Source organism: Melanerpes formicivorus, unplaced genomic scaffold, assembly GCF_026170545.1.
Source record: "Melanerpes formicivorus ecotype bairdi unplaced genomic scaffold, bMelFor1.0.p_v2 SCAF_95, whole genome shotgun sequence".
Lineage (NCBI taxonomy): Eukaryota > Metazoa > Chordata > Aves > Piciformes > Picidae > Melanerpes > Melanerpes formicivorus.
Genome location: NW_027142447.1, coordinates 1,454,776 through 1,475,883, shown reverse-complemented (window position 1 = coordinate 1,475,883; position 21,108 = coordinate 1,454,776). Strand labels below are relative to the sequence as shown.

The following is a 21,108-nucleotide window of genomic DNA, read 5'->3' as shown; positions in this document are numbered from 1 at the left end:
TGAAGTCTTGGGTGACAGGTTGGATTTGATGATCGTTGAGGTCTTTTCCAACCTTGCTGATTCTATGATTCTAAAAGTTGAGGGGATTTTACACCTGCAAATGTTATTTTTATGCCAATTCAGGCAGAAGCCATTTCCAAAACCTTGGAAGTTTCTTCAGGTAGTGATAGGACTAGGGGGAATGGAATGAAGCTGGAGGTGGGGAGATTCAGGCTGGAGGTGAGGAGGAAGTTCTTCACCATGAGAGTGGTGAAGCCCTGGAATGGGTTGTCCAGGGAGGTGGTTGAGGCCCCGTCCCTGGAGGTGTTTAAGCCCAAGCTGGATGAGGCTGTGGCCAGGCTGATGTAGTGTGGGGTGTCCCTGCCCATGGCAGGGGGGTTGGAACTAGATGACCCTTGTGGTCCCTTCCAACCCTGACTGATTCTATGATTCTTCAATCAGTTAAATCAACTTCCTGAAAAATGATGGGTAACTTACATTGCTCTCCCCCCTGCTCCCTAAGGGCAAGTTTTTATACTAGGGAGGGCTGAAGAGGGCTTTTAAATAGCATATTTACCTTCTTTACCCTCCTCCTCAACAGATTCCTTTAATAGCCTTCCTAAGAAGAGGCAAAGAGTAAATTTGGTTTTATAAATAGCCAAAATCCAACAAAATGGCTCAGTTGCCAAGGCTGCTCAGAGCAGAGCCTACGCAGTTCGAGTGGTTTTATTTAAAGACTTCCTACAGCATCAGGGAGAATTCAGATGAGACAGACCAGGGCAATTTTCACAGGAGGGCCAATGGACAAGGTCTACTCATATGCTTCACTAAAAATAAAGCTGTAACTCCACAGGAGAGAATGAAACAACTCCTAAACTCAAGCAGAGGTATTTAAGCAGCAGCACCTCAGCTCTCACAAATACTTAGACAAGAGGGAACTGAGGAGGAATCAGGCTAGGCAACATGAAGCATTTGGCCTGATCTTTCAGTTACATAGCAGCCTCTAACATCCACCTGTCCAGAGAAGGCCAGTGAGGCTGGGGAGAGGTCTCAAGCACAAGCTCTATGAGGAGAGCCTGAGGGAGCTGGGATTGCTTAGCCTGGAGAAGAGGAGGCTCAGGGGAGACCTTATTGCTCTCTAGAACTACCTGAAGGGAGGTTGTAGCCAGGTGGGGGTTGGTCTCTTCTCCCAGGCAACCAGCACTAGAACACGAGGACACAGTCTCAAGCTGCACCAGGGGAAGATTAGGCTGGAGGTGAGGAGAAAGTTCTTCCCAGAAAGAGTAACTGGCCATTGGAATGTGCTGCCCAGGGAGGTGGTGGAGTCACCATCCCTGGAGGTGTTTAAGAGGAGACTGGATGAGGCACTTGGTGCCATGGTTTAGTTGATTAGATGGTGTTGGGTGATAGGTTGGACTCAAATGATTTTGAAAGTCTTTTCCAACCTGGTTAATTCTATTCTAACCTAAGTAGAAGAGGAGAAGGTGATTGTTTAAAGCAGAAACCTCTGGAAAGCCATGGTTGCAGGGCTACAGTGATCTTCCCTGAGAAGACACAGAGCAAGTCTGAGGAAACAGCAAGCATGGCTTACCAGATGGCATAATTAATACATCTCCAAACACATCTGCACCTCTTCAGAAAGCTGAGGTGTGCCAAGTGGCTATTTAAAAAAAAAAATCATGATGCAGGCATTTTAAAGCAGTAAACAGAGATCAGTTTTGAAATCATTCAAGAGGTTTGTGACAGAAAAATACAATAAATGTACCCATTTTATACACACTTTCGCTCAGGAACACTCTCTTGTCAAATCAAATCAAAGCCAGCTAAAGAGAGAGATTTCTTCTATTCACAAACACAAGAGCAGCTACACATCAGGAAGAGGAAGAAAGCCACTGTCACTGCTGACAGGAATAGAATTGCTCATCAATTCTTTCTTTTTTATTTTTTACTCTGCCTGCAAGCACTGAAAAGATGAATTACATGAGGCACAGGAACAGCCAAGGTGTGATCTGCAGGGACTGTGAGTACTGCGTCCAGTTCTGGGCTCCTCAGTTTAAGGACATTGAGACACTTGAACGTGTCCAGAGAAGGGCAATGAGGGTGGGGAGAGGCCTTGAGCACAGCCCTGTGAGGAGAGGCTGAGGGAGCTGGGGTTGTTTAGCCTGGAGAAGAGGAGGCTCAGGGGAGACCTCATCACAGAATCACCAAGATTGGAAGAGACCTCAAAGATCATCAAGTCCAAGCTGTCACCACAGACCTCATGACTAGACCATGGCTTCAAGTGCCATGTCCAATCCCCTCTTGAACACCTCCAGGGATGGTGACTCCACCACCTCCCACATTCCAATGGCTAACAACTCTCTCTGGGAAGAACTTTCTCCTCACCTCCAGCCTAAACTTCCCTTGGTGCAGCTTGAGACTGTGTCCTCTTGTTCTGGTTGCCTGGGAGAAGAGACCAACTCCCCCCTGGCTACAACCTCCCTTCTAGTAGCTGTAGACAGTAATAAGGTCTCCCCTGAGCCTAACTTGAGTCTATTGCTCTCTACAACTACCTGAAGGGAGGTTGTAGCCAGGAGGGGGTTGGTCTCTTCTCCCAGGCAACCAGCACCAGAACAAGAGGACACAGTCTCAAGCTGTGCCAAGGGAGGTTTAGGCTGGAGGTGAGGAGAAAGTTCTTCCCAGACAGAGTCATTGGCCATTGGATTGTGCTGCCCAGGGAGGTGGTGGAGTCACCATCCCTGGAGGTGTTCAAGAGGGGATTGGATGTGGCACTTGGTGCCATGGTTTGGTTAGTCATGAGCTTTTGGGTGATAGGTTGGACTTGATCTTTGAGGTCTTTTCCAATCTCATTGAGTCTATGACATCAGGGAAAGAGAAAAAATAAATCAGGAGAATTCCCTCAGGGATGAGGAGAGGAAGCCTGTGTCAGATGCAGCACAGGACCACATCCAATAAAATGAAAGACTCTCTCTTTCTGCTTATTCCCCTGGAAGAGACAGCTCCTCTCTCCCCATTAACTACTGCAACTGAATTTATTTTATTTGAAAAACTGAGCCCAAAATAGTACCTTGACATTTAAGCATGAGCCATATATTATAATTGCAGTCTATACTTAGCATTTGGCTCAGTAAAACTGTCAGAGACCAGAAAGTTACACACAGATAGGGCTCCTGATACTACTGAGCTTGTCTTTTCATACACTTTTTTCCCCTTTCCCCCCCCTCCCACCTCAACAATTAGGGGAAGAAGATTTTATTACTTCTCCTAAATTACCATCAAATGCTAGGTTTGGTGCAGAGGGGAAAAAATAAATCACACAGGCCCCTAGGAACCAAAAACCCAAACAAACACAAACCCCTCCCTGCAATTTTCACAAGTCAGTTGATGATGCTCTAGACTGCAGCATTTCTGATAGCACCATGCAGACTGGCAGATGCTACCCTCCCCCTGTCCCAGGGCTGCTCAGACAATTACTGCTGCTTCCTTCTTGTGACAGAGATCATTTTTTTCCCCATTATTTTCTTTTCCTCCCATTTTTGTGGAGAGGAGGTACTAAACACATCCCTGGGAAGCCTATTCCAGTGTTTGAGACCCCTTTCTTGTAATAGCCAACTGAAATCTCCCCTCTTGCAACTTGGGACTATTTGGGACTAATGGAATGAAGCTGGAGGTGGGGAGATTCAGGCTGGAGGTGAGGAGGAAGTTCTTCCCCATGAGAGTGGTGAAGCCCTGCAATGGGTTGTCCAGGGAGGTGGTTGAGGCCCCATCCCTGGAGGTGTTTGAGACCAGGCTGGGTGAGGCTCTGGGCAGCCTGATCTAGTGTGGGGTGTCCCTGCCCATGGCAGGGGTGGTTGGAACTAGATGATCCTTGTGGTCCCTTCCAACCCTGCCTGATACTATGATACTAAATAGAACCTCTGGGAAGTTAATTATCCTCTTATGAAACAAAACCACCCCACTTCCAAAATCCCCTTCTTGCCAAGGGAGTACAGAGTGGCCACTGTTTATGGGAACTGTGGCTGAAGATGTTTTACTTTGGGGGCACACACACAAGGAAGTTAGCTTTTCCTTGATGGTTTTGGGGTGCTGCAGGCTTCAGAAACTGTGGGCTTGGGGCACTGCAGGGGTGGTGGTTAAGGAATGCCCTCAACATCCTAAGCTTTCACAGGAGGCACAGCAGTCCTGCAACCTCTCTGAGCTGCTGGAAGTAGAGCTTTCACCTCTCCATCAGCTATGGTGCCGTATGACTGCTCTGAGGTGCAGTGTTTACTTGTACATAATTTCTTTACACAACCAGTGATGAAACCCACACTGCCACTGCGCCTGCTTCAGAAGCTGAGCACACATCTGAGGGAGATGGCCCTTGACAGCCAGCAGGGGCATGAATTTTAATGAGTCTATCGGGTTACCCACTTGAGATATTCCCAGCAATGAGATAACTTCACATTTGGAATAGCTAGCAAGAGCTAAAAATACAGAGGAAGAGTCACCATTCAAGATCAACCTCTGGAAAAAGAGTAGCTCATGATTTCTCCCCTGCACTAGTGAAAGCATTCAAGAAGAGTATACTTGGGATCAATTATTTCCTCAGATGGAGCTCCAAGACTCTTCTCCCATATTGAATGCAATTTTGTCAGAGATGAGCAGTCAAAGATCTCTCTCCCCCAGACAGATTGAGAACACCTGGAAAGACCATCTTTAAAGAAAAAGGAAGGTGAAGAACAAGGAAGTTTAAAAGCAGAGGACTGCTTTTGGTTCACACAAACATGATGCTGAAGGTCTGGATTTTTTTAGAGCTGTTTGCAATGTGCAATAGGCCTGGAGAAATGGGAGGGAGAATAGAATAGAATGGAATAGAATAGGCCAGACCTTCAAGATCATAGTGTCCAACCTATTATCCAACACCACCTAATCAACTAAACCATGCAACCAAGCACCTTATCAAGTCTCCTCCTGAACACCTCCAGTGATGGTGACTCCACCACCTCCCTGGGCAGCACATTCCAATAGGCAATCTCTCTGTGTAGAATTTCTTCCTAACCTCCAGCCTAAACCTCCCCTGGTGCAGCTTGAGACTGTGTCCTCTTGTTCTGGTGCTGCTTGCCTGGGAGAAGAGACCAACCCCCACCTGGCTACAACCTCCCTTCAGGGAGTTGTAGACAGCAAGAAGGTCTCCCCTGAGCCTCCTCTTCTCCAGGCTAAGCAACCCCAGCTCCCTCAGCCTCTCCTCACAGGGCTGTGCTCCAAACCCCTCCCCAGCTTTGTTGCTCTTCTCTGGACATCTTCCAGCAAGTCAACATCCTTCCTAAATTGAGGGGCCCAGAACTGGACACAGGACTCAAGGTGTGGCCTAAACAGTGCAGTGTACAGGGGCACAATGACCTCCCTGCTCCTGCTGGCCACACTGTTCCTGATAGAGGCCAGGATGCCATTGGCCCTCTTGGCCACCTGGGCACACTGCAGGCTCATGTTCAGCCTACCATCAATCAGCACCCCCAGGTCCCTCTCTGCCTGGCTGCTCTCCAGCCACTCTGACCCCAGCCTGTAGCACTGCTTGGGGCTGCTGTGGCCAATGTGCAGAACCTGGCACTTGGATGTGTTGAAAGTATGTGAAGCCTGTTAGAAATGAATGAAATTCTGACACAAGTCAAAAACACCTCTGATGCAGCAAGGGACTGAGGATGTTGGACACACTGCCTGGAGGAAGGACAAGTGATGCTGACTGACACATCACAGAAGCTCTATCTTCATGTACACAGCTACAGAGGGGATGTCATCAAGAACTGCATGAAAAGGGAGGGCTAGTTGAATGTGAGTGCATTTGGAAGTCATTCTCCAGCCTAACACAAAAACTTCATGCTCAGGTGTACCAACCAACTGCTGTGTTGTGAAATAAACTCTGAATAATCAAAGTGGAGCAGGCACATGAAGAGACAACTGATAAATTTACTTTAGCTCAAGAAGTGCTACAAGGATGACTGTGACTCAGTTATCCTGAGTTCATAGGCACAAGCAGGAAAGTTTCTAAGTGACCTCTCTTGCAGTGGCATCAAGTAAACTTATGGAATGGAAGCCAGAAGCATTTCCAAATGTGTGGGTCAGTATTTTTTCACTACAGCCCTTTTTGGGAGGTTAAAACCACTCCATTTTCTCTGCCTGTAAGTTTTGGAGAGAGTTTCAATGAAGCTATCTGAAAAGCACAACTCCAAGATAGGCAAACAGCAGCTCACAGGTCCCAGCCTACAATCTTCTACAAACTTCACTGCCATTCTCCTCTGCTGCTCCTACAGTCACAGAAATCACAGAAACTTTCAGGTTGGAAAACACCCTCAGGATCACCAAGTCCAACCCAGAACCCTACTCTACAAGGTTCACCCCTAAACCATATCCCCAAGCACCACATCCAAACCACCTTTAACCCATCCAGGGTAGGTGACACCACCACCTCCCTGGGCAGCACATTCCAATGCCTGACCACACTTGCTGGGAAAAAAATCTTCCTAATGTCCAGTCTAAACCTCTCCAGTCACAGCTTGAGGCCATTCCCTGTTTTCTATCATTAATTACCTGTGAGAAGAGAGCAGCACCAGCCCCTCCACAACGTCCTTTCAGGTAGTTGTGGAGAGCAATGAGGCCTCCCCTCAGCCTCCTCCTCTTCAAACTGAACAGCCCCTGCTGCCTCAGTTGCTCTTCAAAAGATTCATTCTCAAGCCTCTGGGAGAACCAGCAAACCTCAGTATGGTTCCAAAACCCAAGGAGCTGAGTTGGGTGGATTGATCTGAGCATTTAAAAATGCAGAACTGAGCTTTGAGAGGCTAGTACCCCAGACCTGATCTGACACTGAATAAAACAACCCTCATGCATGTGTCTGACTCCAGCTTTTCACTTCCAAACAACACTGACTTGTGAGTGTTTAAAGATGGTGTACCTTCATCTTAACTTCATTCACTCACATTTATGCAGAGATAAACACAACAGAAATTTTAGCAATATTTGAACTAAGGAATACGGTTGGCACCTTCCAGTGGCTAAGTCTGGAAGATGCAGAACATGTAGGTGGAAAGGAAAGCAATTTCAATGGAATCAGCCAGAACTGGATTCTATCAACCATAACTAGCCACAGTACAGTCAGTTGGTGTTAAAACAAGGGTGTTACAATGAAATCTTTGACATTCTGTGGCAGCAAATGGACCTGGACATCATCTGTAAAGTGGGTGTGTTTGTGTGCTTTGGGGTTTTTTAATGAATCCTCTTCAAAAGCACAGCTTATAAAACCTAACATTTGACACCTCACAAGGCATTCATTCTCCAGGGCTCAGCACTGAGGCCAGGCTTATCAACCAGCTGGACCAGGGGACTGAGTGCACCCTCGGTAAGTTTGCAGGTGACACTAAGCTGGGTTGGAATGTTGATCTGCTGAAGGGTAGGAAGGCTCAAGAGAGGTACCTGGACAGGCTGGATTGATGGGTTGAGGCCAACTGTATGAGGTTCAACAAGGCCAAGCATCAGGTTCTGCACCTGAGACACAACAACCCCATGCAATGATACAGGCTTGACATGGAGTGGCTGGAAAGGTGCCCCAAAGGGAAAAACCAGGGAGTGTTGACCCAGAGATAGCTGAAAAGGAGCCACTAGGTACCCAGATGGCCAAGGCAGACAAGGGAATCCTAGCCTGTCTCAGGAGCTGTGTGACCAGCAGGACCAGTGAAGTGATTTGTCTCCCTGGACTCAGCACTGGGGAGGCTACACCTTGAGTACTGGGTTCCATTTTGAGCACCCCACTACAAGAAAGGACATCAAGGTCCAGGAGCAGGTCCAGAGAAGACCAAAGCAGATGGTGAATCACTGGGAAACAGGAATTGTGAGGAACAGCTCAAGGACCCAGGGTTGTTTATCCCAGAGAAAAGGAGGCTGAGGGGAGATCTTGCTCTCTACAACTACCTGAAAGAAGGTTGGAGAAAGGTGGATGTTGGTCTCTTAACCCTAGCAGAAAATCACCATCTCAAGCTGTAACATCCAAAGCCAGTCCACAGGATACTCCTTCAGCTGTCGTGCCAAAGAACATGAGTCTGCCAGTACTACCCATACAGCTGTAACGTGGTCAGTAGATGTTATCACACCACTTACACAGTGTCATTTAAGGAGACCACAGATGACAAGCTATCAGCAATTTTATTACCCTCTGCTTCAGTGTAATTTGAATGTAAATGAAGCAGAATCATAAAACTCAGAGCAAATATGTGCTATAAAATTATTAGGTCACAGAAGCTGACGTCAAGCAGTGGAGAACTGAGAACATCCACCTCTGATTCCACGATAAGGTGATCCAGCAAACTTTGAACCAAGCCACAATCTCTGCTTGGCAAGCATGTCAATTATGGGAGGACATCTATTTCCAGAGTAGTTAACTTCCACTTTGTGATAAATCAAAGCAATGGCAAGGTAAAACAGTATGGCTTTGTTGATAAGGTTTCTACTGTCAGATTTCTTATCAAGCAGGAAAACTTAAAGAGTAGTTCTTAAGCTAAGAACTATTCTTCCATGCCTCTCATTTGAGAATCACAGAATATTCACAGATTACCACATAGAATCATAGAACCAGTCAGGGTTGGAAGGGACCTCAAGGATCATCTTGTTCCAACCCCCCTGCCATGGGCAGGGACACCCCACACTAGATCAGCCTGGCCACAGCCTCAGCCAGCCTGGGCTTAAACACCTCCAGGGACGGCGCCCCAACCACCTCCCTGGACAACCCTCCAGGGTTTCACCACTCTCATGGTGAAGAACTTCCTCCTCACCTCCAGCCTCAATCTCCCCACCTCCAGCTTCATTCCATTCCCCCTAGTCCTGTCACTACCTGAGATCCTGAGCAGTCCCTCCCCAGCCTTCCTGTAGCCCCCTTCAGATACTGGAAGGCCACAATGAGGTCACCTTGGAGCCTTCTCTTCTCCAGACTGAACAGCCCCAACTCCTTTAGTCTGTCCTCATAGGAGAGGTGCATGAAATCAATCCAGCTGTGTTTGGACATATGTGATACATAAATGTCATGTATTTTGAAACATGACATCTTGCTGACTTGAAATAGAAGACTCTTTAGATGGAAGGTACCTTTGCCCTAGATTTCCTGCTTCTCCATGGGCAAAAGGGAGTGCCCTTTTTCACCTTTCACCTCCTAGAGCTGGAATGAAGACAAGGTGGCTACAAATGTGAAGCATCTGGCACAAGGAAATCTTAGTAATGCTGTTTTCAAAGGCAAGAATTAATTGCTTGCACCCAGATTCTCAAAGAATGAAAAACACACATTAATACCTACTGGCTCAGTATGCAAGCATTATTTCCAAGCATGCTGAAAGTGCAATCGTTTAAGGGGGACAAACCCCTATATAATTAAGAGATAATGTATCACTATGCAGTGCTACAGGCTGGGGTCAGAGTGGTTGAAGCAGCCAGGCAGAGAGGGACCTGGGGGTACTGGTTGATAGTAGGCTGAACATGAGCCAGCAGTGTGCCCAGGCAGCCAAGAAGGCCAATGGCATCCTGGCCTGAATCAGAAATAGTGTGGCCAGCAGGAGCAGGGAAGTCATTCTGCCCCTGTAGTCAGCACTGGTTAGGCCACACCTTGAGTCCTGTGTCCAGTTCTGGGCCCCTCAGTTTAAGAAGGACATTGAGACACTTGAATGTGTCCAGAGAAGGGCAACGAGGCTGGGGAGAGGCCTTGAGCACAGCCCTGTGAGGAGAGGCTGAGGGAGCTGGGGTTGCTTAGCCTGGAGAAGAGGAGGCTCAGGGGAGACCTTATTGCTCTCTACAACTACCTGAAGGGAGGTTGTAGCCAGGTGGGGGTTGGTCTCTTCTCCCAGGCAACCAGCATCAGAACAAGAGAACATATTCTCAAATTGTGCCAGGGGAAGTTTAGGCTGGAGGTGAGGAGAAAATTCTTCCCAGAAAGAGTAATTGGCCATTGGAATGTGCTGCCCAGGGAGGTGGTGGAGTTACCATTCCTGGAGGTGTTCTAAAAAGGACTGGACGTGGCACTTCGTACCATGGTTTAGTAGTCATGAGGTTTTGGGTGACAGGTTGGACTTGATGATCTTTGAGGTCTTTCCAACCTTATTGATTCTATGACTCTATGACTGCAAGAGAGGCAAAAAAAGGGTAAGTTCTCAAAGAGGTATGAGAAGTGTTTTCAAACACAGCTCATGTGCAACACCCTCTCCAAGGGTGACAGCACATACATGCTGACAAGCTGGTAACAATGCCTGTTTTCCTGCTGAGCCTGCGTAACGTAGTCAAAACAAAATTCCATACCTTGATTATTTCCACCAACTGATCCACACCACTGTCACCTGGAAAGATTGGTTGTCCTAGTAACAGTTCAGCCAATACACAGCCTGCAGACCACACATCTAAAAAAGAAAAGTGGAGGACAGGAAAAGGCATCATTAAAAGGTATAGGAAGTCATTTACCTAAACCCCAGCAATTTAAAACTACTTTATTTCTCCTTTGCCATGTTTAACGATGTAGATAACACAGCTAAAAAGTAGAAATCATCCCTCTCCTGAATGTTAATCCAGAAAACACAGATTCCTGGCATGAAGCAATGGAGCACAGACAGTCTTTAAGAGAAAAAAAGTAATAAAAAGCTAACCAGGAAGCAATGAGAAATAGAAAATAAATGTTAAATGTCAAAACATACTGACAGTAAAAAGTGTTGGGTGACAGTGCTGGATGTCAATGGGAGGCTGAACATGAGCCTGAAGTGTGCCCAGGTGGCCAAGAGGACCAATGGCATCCTGGCCTGCATCAGGAACAGTGTGGCCAGCAGGAGCAGGGAGGTCATTGTGCCCCTGTACACTGCACTGGTTAGGCCACACCTCGAGTCCTGTGTCCAGTTCTGGGTCCCTCAGTTTAGGAAGGACATTGAGACACTTGAACATGTCCAGAGAAGGGCAATGAGGCTGGGGAGAGGCCTTGAGCACAGCCCTGTGAGGAGAGGCTGAGGGAGCTGGGGTTGCTTAGCCTGGAGAAGAGGAGGCTCAGGGGAGACCTTATTGCTCTACAACTACCTGAAGGGAGGTTGTAGCCAGGTGGGAGTTGGTCTCTTCTCTCAGGCAACCAGCACCAGAACAAGAGGACACAGTCTGAAGCTGCACCAGGGGAGGTTTAGGCTGGAGGTTAGGAAGAAATTCTACACAGAGAGAGTGGTTGCCCATTGGAAGGGGCTGCCTGGGAAGGTGGTGGAGTCACCATCACCGGAGGTGTTTAGAAGGAGACTTGATAGGGTGCTTGGTGCCATGGTTTAATTGATTAGATGGTGTTGGATGATAGGTTGGACTCGATGATCTCAAAGGTCTTTCCCAACCTTGTGAACTCTATTCCATTCTACTCCATTCCTTCTACATGTAAGGATAAGCCCTGAAAACATTTGCCATTGGAAAGTTAAGATCTTTTGAAACCCCTGCTCAGATCATGGACTGTACATGAGCATCATTCACCACCATGCCTGGTGTCTCCACTGTTTCTGAATGTCCAACAGACTCACTTTTTCCTCCACACATTGAAAGCCCAGATACACAAGCAGGTGAACCAGTACTCCCAAGTATTACTTGTATCTTGCAGCACATAATGATTAAGAGATCTGGGAGACTGCCTCTCTAACTCAGTCACATCAGGACCTAACCTTTGTTGTAAATGGATTTGCAAACTAGGCTGGACAACAGCACTGCATGTCATAGATCAGGTCAACAGCATCCATAGAAGCAGCCACTGATAAATATTCACACATACACCAAAAGCCAAATATAGTCACTAGTAGCTGCTCCCCTACAGGAAGAAAACTTTCTATTAGAGATCTATCTTCTTACATAGCAGTAAGAATTAATTCCTACAACACCAACTCAACAGTGGCATTGAGTGCACCCTCAGCAAGTTTGCTGATGACACCAAGCTGTGTGGTGCAGCAGACAGCTGGAGGGAAGGGAGGCCATCCAGAGGGACCTGGACAGGCTGGAGAGGTGGGCACAAGCCAACCTCATGAGGTTCAACAAGACCAAGGGCAGGGTCCTGCATCTGGGTGGAGGCAATCCCAGGCACAAATCCAGGCTGGGCAGGGACTGGCTGGAAAGCAGCCCTGAGGAGAGAGACTTGGGGGTGCTGGTGGACAAAAAGCTCAACAGGAGCTCTCAGTGTGCACTTGCAGCCCAGAAAGCCAATCAGATCCTGTGCTGCATCAGGAGAAGTGTGGCCAACAGGGCAAGGGAGGTGATTCTCCCCCTCTGCTCAGCCCTGGTGAGACCCCACCTGGAGTACTGCCTCCAGTTCTGGAGCCCCTATTCCAAGAGGGATCTGGAGGTGCTGGAAGGTGTTCAGAGCAGGGCCAGGAGGATAAGCAGAGGGCTGGAGCACCTCTCCTGTGAGGACAGACTGAAGGAGTTGGGGCTGTTCAGTCTGGAGAAGAGAAGGCTCCGAGGTGACCTAATTGTGGCCTTCCAGTATCTGAAGGGGGCTCCAGGAAGGCTGGGGAGGGACTGCTCAGGATCTCAGGTAGTGATAGGACTAGGGGGAATGGAATGAAGCTGGAGGTGGGGAGATTGAGGCTGGAGGTGAGGAGGAAGTTCTTCCCCATGAGAGTGGTGAAGCCCTGGAATGGGTTGTCCAGGGAGGTGGTTGAGGCCCCATCCCTGGAGGTGTTTAAGAGCAGGCTGCATGAGGCTCTGGCCAGCCTGATCTAGTGTGGGGTGTCCCTGCCCATGGCAGGGGGTTGGGACTAGATGATCCTTGTGGTCCCTTCCAACCCTGACTGATACTATGATAAGAGCACTACAGGAGATAGCACTCTACTTCTGAAGTATAGCGAGTTTGATCTGCAGTAGACAGTGCATGGTAGATGTTTGTGAGAATCAATCTGTTTTACCTGCACACCAAACACTTCAGATTAAGCTGCTTAAAAGTACTGCACCTAGAGGCAGAAAACTGCTCAAGAAAAACCCCTGACTGCAAGGATTTCTAGGAAGTCATCATTGTTCAATGGATATCTGAAACCTCACACTGACATCTAACCTCAAACAAGCAACCCCTAACAAAGGATTTGTAAAGCCTTTAATACTGTAATTCCCCAAGAGAGAAAAGAACAAACCCAGCCCCCCTCTACCTTTCTTTGAACCCTTGCCTAATTTCATGAGCTCATCAAGCCTTCCCTCCTCCTCCACCTGGCCTTGAAATAACAGTAGCATTGCCATGACTCAAACCCCAGAGCATTTACTTCCTGATGGCTGCTCTAACCTGAGATAACCCACACTATGACAGATTCTGATTCTGCTGGTGCATTTAAACTGTGCCACTGGAAAGCAGGATACACACAGCACTGTCAGCTATGGCTAAATGTCTATGTAAGGAAAATGACAGTTCCCTAAACAGTCTGTTAGCACTTTGTCACAAACACTAGAGATTGATGCACAAAAATGAGAAACAAAATAAGCCAAACAGCTTTTAGGAATCCAAGATTGCTAACACAATGATCCTTCCCCCCCTGGCCTAGGCCACACCTTGAGTCCTGTGTCCAGTTCTGGGCCTCTCAGTTTAGCAAAGATGTTGAGTTGCTGGAAGGTGTCCAGAGAAGGGCAACAAAGCTGGGGAGGGGTCTGGAGCACAGCCCTGTGAGGAGAGGCTGAGGGAGCTGGGGTTGCTTAGCCTGGAGAAGAGGAGGCTCAGGGGAGACCTTACTGCTCTCTACAACTCCCTGAAGGGAGGTTGTAGCCAGGTGGGGGTTGGTCTCTTCTCCCAGGCAACCAGCACCAGAACAAGAGGACACAGTCTCAAGCTGTGCCAGGGGAGGTTTAGGCTGGAGGTTAGGAGGACGTTCTTCATAGAAAGAGAGATTGGCCATTGGAATGTGCTGCCCAGGGAGGTGGTGGAGTCACCATCACTGGAGGTGTTTAGGAAGAGACTGGCTGAGGCACTTGGTGCCATGGTTTAGTTGATTAGATGGTGTTGGGTAACAGGTTGGACTCAATGATCTCAAAGGTCTTTTCCAAACAAAAAGTACTCACTGCCAAAGCTTTCAAAATCACTCAAAAATCACTTTTAAAATCACTTTAAGTCAAGTGGATGCATTTTGTTCATAATGCCTTAGTACAAATAGTACATCAGGGCTTATCCTAAGAAGCTGGCCACTTACAATACAAACAGAAACCAGAAATAACCTGAATTTTGAGCCTTGAATTTCAACTGGTGTACATACCAGATTTGTGCTTTCTGATCACAGAAGCTCAGAATCAATCAGGTTAGAAGAGACTTCCAAGATCACCAAGTCCAATTGATCCCCCAACCCTATCTAATCAACCAGACCATGGCACTAAGTGCCTTATCCAGGCTTTTCTTAAACACCTCCTACAAAAAACCTCTGCCACAAAAGAGTACAAAGTGATATTGAACTGAGAAATGTTGTTCAACTCCTTTCTCTGGTTAAAAAAACCCACAGCAAGACAGAAGAAAGTAAGTTTGTCTTAAATGTAACTGAATACCTCCCACGCTGTTGGATATCTCTTAACACCCAGCAATATTGCTGCAACTGTTGTCTTAACAGAGAATCACAGAATCAATAAGGTTGGAAATACCTCAGAGATCATCAAGTCCAACCTGTCACCCAACACCTCATGGGTAACTAAACCATGGCTCCAAGTGCCACATCCAATCCTCTCTTGAACACCTCCAGGGATGGGGACAGTGTTCTGCAACCCTGACTCTGCAGATGATGGCTGTGACATAGCCATGGTCTTTTACTCCTCTCACCTCTCATCTTTTACTCATACTCAGTAAAAGCTGATGGGACGGGATGGGATGGGATGGGATGGGATGGGATGGAATGGAATGGAATGGAATGGAATGGAATGGAATGGAATGGAATGGAATAGAATAGAATAGAATAGAATAGACAAGGTTGGAATACACCACTGAGATCATGGTGTCCAACCTATCACCCAACACCATCTAATCAACTAAACCATGGCACCAAGCACCCCATCCAGTCTCTTCCTAAACACCTCCAGTGATGGTGACTCCACCACTCCCCTGGACAGCACATTCCAATGGCCAATCCCTCTTTCTATGATGAACTCCCTAACATCCAGCCTAAACCTCCCCTGGCACAGCTTGAGACTGTGTCCTCTTGCTCTGGTGCTGGTTGCTTGGGAGAAGAGACCAACCCTCACCTGGCTATAACCTCCCTTCAGTACCAGTTGTAGACACCAAGGTGCTAAGATCTCTTCTGGACAACAATCTGCCCTGCATTAGGAATAGTGTGGCCAGCAGGAGCAGGGAAGTCATTGTGCCCCTGTGTTCTGCTTTGGTTAGACCGCACCTTGAGTCCTGTGTCCAGTTCTGCGCCCCTCAGTTTAAGAAGGACATTGAGACACTTGAAGGTGTCCAGAGAAGGGCAATGAGGCTGGGGAGAGGCCTCAAGCACAGCCCTGTGAGGAGAGGCTGAGGGAGCTGGGGTTGCTTAGCCTGGAGAAGAGGAGGCTCAGGGGTGACCTCATTGCCCTCTACAACTCCCTGAAAGGTGGTTGTGGCCGGGAAGGGGTTGGTCTCTTCTCCCAGGCAACCAGCACCAGAACAAGAGGACACAGTCTCAAGCTGCACCAGGGGAAGTTTAGGCTGGAGGTTAGGAGGAAATTCTACACAGAGAGAGTGATTGCCCATTGGAATGTGCTTCCCAGGGAGGTGGTGGAGTCACCATCACTGGAGGTGTTCAGGAGGAGACTTGATAGGGTGCTTGGTGCCATGGTTTAGTTGATTAGGTGGTGTTGGGTGACAGGTTGGATGTGATGATCTTGAAGGTCTTTTCCAACCTGGTTTATTCTATTCTGTTCTACATGAGAAATCCAAGGGAATGGTAGGTGAAAAGAAGAGAAAGATATAGTTCATGAGGAAAGAACTGGGGAAGTCTGAGGATTGCATGCTGTATTTGTGACAGGTTTAATTCACCAAACATACAACAGATCTACTGGAAACCTATGCAGTTGCTCCTCTTGCAGTGAAATTCTGGGCCATTTAATGCCTTGTTAAAAATCTAATTTCCTTTGACTTTCCTTGCTAACACTTTAAACACACAGAAATAAGCTACAGGCATTCCAAAATCTCCCACTTTTTTTTTTTTTCCCAGAAGGGTAATGTCACCAACTTCCAAATTAGGTGTTGGGCAATGTTCCCTGGGCAAGGAAGTGAACAAAGCCTTGAAGCATCCTCAATGAAAGCCAGAAAGCAGAGACTTAGCTTCAGCAGCTCCAAGCATGGACCACAACGAAACACAGTTCACACTGGTGTTTATAAAGCTCTGGGGAGCAATGTACAATAAAGAGAGAAACAAATTTCAGCACTGCTGAAACTGGATGAAATCTATTCCATGGACTTCAGCAGGCCTAAAACTGGGCTCCAGTGTACCTTTGTCTTTCCCTACTCCCCCTTTGAACCTTCCATTTTAAAAGTTACCTTCCAAATTTGGATGGTAACATTTTTCAAGCCTAAAGTAAATAATGTACTAAATTCTACATTTACAGACATGTTACTTAAGTGATAAAGTGGTTACCAGCAGGTTATGATAGCTCCTCCCCAGACTCTTTTCCACCTTAGCACAGTTGCAGTTAACTATGGGCAACGAGGCTGGGGAGAGGCCTGGAGCACAGCCCTGTGAGGAGAGGCTGAGGGAGCTGGGGTTGCTTAGCCTGGAGAAGAGGAGGCTCAGGGGAGACCTTATTGCTGTCTACAACTCCCTGAAAGGTGGTTGTAGCCAGGAAGGGGTTGGTCTCTTCTCCCAGGCAACCAGCACCAGAACAAGAGGACACAGTCTCAAGCTGCGCCAGGGGAGGTTTAGACTCGAGGTGAGGAGAAAGTTCTTCACCGAGCGAGTTGTTGGCCATTGGAATGTGCTGCCCAGGGAGGTGGTGGAGTCACCATCCCTGGAGGTGTTCAAGAGGGGATTGGATGTGGCACTTGGTGCCATGGTCTAGTCATGAGGTCTGTGGTGACAGGGTGGACTCCGTGATCTTTGAGGTCTCTTCCAACCTTTGTGATGCTGTGATACTGTGATATTATAATGCTGAAGCATTTCACAGTTCCCTACACTTCAAGCTATGGGTAAAGCACTGCTGATTGAATGTTCCTTCCTGCCCCTCTCTTCTAAGAAACTTACCTGTTGGCTGGTGTACAAATAATGTTGGTTGAGTTGGGATGAGAAACCCTATGTGAAACAGAGAGAGGTTTTCACTGAGCATGCTCTTACTGCCTATGCAGCAAGGGCTGAGGAATACCCTGGAATACCACTGAGGAATACCACTGGAAGCAGCAGCAATACAAAACTGAACTTCTCAGTGCATAACATGATCTGCAATCTAAGCTTGGGAGCTGAAAAGTAATAAAATGCTTTTAGAAATGAAATAAATCTGTTGAGAAGGAAGCAGAGGGAGAGAAGGGCAGAACTGCTGAATGCATTGGGTTGGAAGGCACTTCTAGACATCAACTAATCCAACCACCCTGGGAGTAAGCAGGGACATCCCCAACTAGATCAGGTTGCTTTGACCCCCCTCAAGCCTGACTTTGAATGTCTCCAGAGATGGGACCTCCACCACCTCCCTGGGCAACCTGTTCCAGTGTCTCACCACCCTCATAGTAAAGAGCTTCTTCCTAATGTCCAATCTAAACCCACCCTGCTCTACTTTAAAACCATTGCCTCTTGTTCTAATAGTCCCTCCTCTCCAGCTTTCTTGTAGGCTCCCTTCAGGTACTGGAAGGCTGCTATTAGATCTCCCCAGAGCCTTCTCTTCTGCAGGCTAAACAACCCCAACTCCCTCCACCTGTCCTCATAGGAGAGGTGCTTCAGCCCTCTGATAACTTTTGTCATTGGAATGTGCTGCCCAGGGAGGTGGTGGAGTCACCATCCCTGGAAGTGTTCAAGAGGGGATTGGATGTGGCACTTGGAGCCATGGTCTAGTCATGAGGTCTGTGGTGACAGGTTGGACTTGATGATCTTTGAGGTCTCTTCCAACCTTAGTGATACTGTGTCCCTCCTCTGGACTCTCTCCATCAGGTCCATGCCCTTCTTGTGCTGAGGGCCCCAGGGCTTGTCACAGTACTCCAGGTACTGTGGAAGGAAGGAAGGAATTATCTGCTGACCTTCATTTTCAGCTTATTCTGTTAAGTTTCAGAAAAGGCAGTTTGAGGAGGGGGGGAGCATGAGAAAGTCTGAACAATGATTGAAATTCAGGGTGTTTCTGGCAAGTGGCAAAGGGATTCCTCACTTAAGAATGCTATTTTTACAAGAATAATTTTAGAGGCCAGCAGATATGAAGAACAAAAAAAGAGTAACTTTAAAAAGGGTCTGAAAACAAGTGTACAGTTGGAACAAGAGACATGCTCAAGCTTATCTACAAAGCAGTCTCTTCTGGTGCCACCTAAAAATACTGGGCTTATGCAGTTATCCTCTGAAACAAGTTGTCTCAGTGCACAGTGATAACACAGCTGAGCCAATCTATTAACTCAGCTGGCAACCAGGATCAGGCACCTTCCTCTTGCTCACAAGCTGCCACCACGTGACTTCTACCTGGGCTCTTCTGCTTCTTGGACTACACAGCAATGCTGATCCTATTCACTAATGTAGCAGAAAGTTAACCTACACAGAAGTCTGATCAGTTGAAGCTGAATGGGTGTATCAAACAGTAAAATGTGAGAGCTAGGGTGTTCAGGAGCAAGAAAGAGGAGGGTTGGGGCTGTCACTTTTGGCAGCAACCAACCCTTAAATAAAGTCTGCTCTTCATTGTGCCATTTGTTAGGCCACACCTTGAGTCCTGTGTCCAGTTCTGGGCCCCTCAGTTTAGGAAAGATGTTGACTTGCTGGAAGGTGTCCAGAGAAGGGCAACAAAGCTGGGGAGGGGTTTGGAGCACAGCCCTGTGAGGAGAGGCTGAGGGAGCTGGGGTTGCTTAGCCTGAAGAAGAGAAGGCTCAGGGGAGACCTCATTGCTCTCTACAACTACCTGAAGGGAGGTTGTAGCCAGGTGGGGGTTGGTCTCTTCTCCCAGGAAACCAGTCCCAGAACAAGAGGACACAGTCTTAAGCTGTGCCAGGGGAGGTTTAGGCTGGATGTTAGGAAGAAGTTCTTCCCAGAAAGAGAGATTGGCCATTGGAATGTGCTGCCCAGGGAGGTGAAGTCACCATCACTGGGAGTGTTTAAGAAGAGACTGGATGGGGTGCTTGGTGCCATGGTTTAGTTGATTAGATGGTGTTGGGTGATAGGTTGGACTTGATGATCTCGAAGGTCTTCTCCAATCTGGTTAATTCTATTCTATTCTATTCTATTCTATTCTATTCTATTCTATTCTATTCTATTCTAATTCTATTCTACTCTATTCCCCAGACTTTGTATGGTTCTGCTTGTCTCTCTTTCTACCAGGGAGATAAGCAAGAGTTGCTACAATACATACTGCAAAAAAAATTAATGGAAGAAAAAAAAATCAGCAAGAGCAGGTCTTATCTTCAGGAACACTTCCCAAATAACTGGAGTTGAAACCAGCCAGTCAGCCATTGAGTTTAATACTAGTTAGAAAATACTAACTTTCAACTAGGCATAAATACATTCTGCCAAGTGGCCAGCAGGTCAAGGGAGGTGATTCTCCCCCTCTAGTCAGCTCTGCTGAGACCCCACCTGGAGTACTGCCTCCAGTTCTGGAGCCCCTATTACAAGAGGGATCTGGAGGTGCTGGAAGGTGTCCAGAGAAGGGCCACGAGGATGAGCAGAGGGCTGGAGCACCTCTCCTGTGAGGACAGACTGAAGGAGTTGGGGCTGTTCAGTCTGGAGAAGAGAAGGCTCTGAGGTGACCTCATTGTGGCCTTCTAGTATCTGAAGGGGGCCTACAGGAGGGCTGGGGAGGGACTGCTCAGGATCTCAGGGAGTGATAGGACTACGGGGAATGGAATGAAGCTGGAGGTGGGGAGATTCAGGCTGGAGGTGAGGAGGAAGTTCTTCCCCATGAGAGTGGTGAAGCCCTGGAATGGGTTGTCCAGGGAGGTGGTTGAGGCCCTGCCTCTGGAGGTGTTTAAGCCCAGGCTGGATGAGGCTGTGGCCAGGCTGATCTAGTGTGGGGTGTCCCTGCCCATGGCAGGGGGGTTGGAACTCGATGATCCTTGTGGTCCCTTCCAACCCTGACTGATACTATGATTGTGTTCTCAATCCTTTTGAAGATACTAAACCTTGCCCAAATGTCAAGTCCATAAGCGAGGCAGAAGCTTAGCACAACATTAAGGAACCTGGGAGTCCATTCTCATCTCCTTAGCACTAGCACTAAAAGCCATGAGAATACCTTGGCTAAAAAAGCTGCAGAAATTACCCACAAGCAGCCAACATATTGCTGTTCATTTCTGTGAATTCTCATTTTGGTGTTCATGTTTAGGACTCCACTCTAAGAAAACACAGCTGCTCCCTGTCGTCTGCCCAAACCTCCAGCTTCCCTGACATTCTTCTCTGTCTCTTCTCCTGAGTAACAAGTAATGGGAAGAGGAAAAAATGGCCTCAAGTTACACCACAGGAGGTTTAGGCTGGGAATTGAAGAAGCTTTTTCACAGCAAGGTTTCTCAACTGCTGGAATAGGCTCCCCAGGGAGGTGGTTGAATCTCCATTCCTGGGAGTATTTAAAGAAGCATGGAGATGTAGTGCTGAGGGACATGGTTTAGCACCAGGTTTGGATGAGTCAGATAGTGGTTGGACTAGAGATTAATGGTCTTTTCCAATCAAAACTATTCCAATTCTAGCCTTGAATACAGTATCCAGTTCTGGTATCCCCATCACAAGAAGGACATAGATCTGCTGGAGTGCCACAAAGATGATCCAAGGGCTGAAGCATCTCTGCTATGAGGATAGGCTAAGGGAGCTGGGGATTGTTCAGCCTGGGGAAGAGAAGACTCTGGAGGGACATTATGACTGCCTTCCAATACCAGAAGGGAACCTACAGGAAGGCTGGAGAAGGAATTTCCATAAGGGTGTCTAGCAATAGGACAGGGGGGAATGGTTTTAAGCTGAGGGGAGAGTAGATTTAGACTGGATCTTAGGAAGGTGGTCATCATTACAAGGGTAGTAGGACCCTGGA

The 21,108-nt window shown here is 47.6% G+C and overlaps 1 protein-coding gene across 2 annotated transcripts in view; it reads right to left on the bottom strand.

Annotated features, from left to right (window-relative positions):
- GSK3B (glycogen synthase kinase 3 beta) overlaps positions 1-21,108 on the bottom strand; it is a 198,187-nt gene that overhangs the window by 33,223 nt on the left and 143,856 nt on the right. For both annotated transcript variants that reach the window (XM_068165938.1, XM_068165939.1), the window contains exon 7: positions 10,285-10,382. In XM_068165938.1, the coding sequence (XP_068022039.1) occupies positions 10,285-10,382 (98 nt within the window). The remainder of the gene's footprint in view (positions 1-10,284; positions 10,383-21,108) is intronic.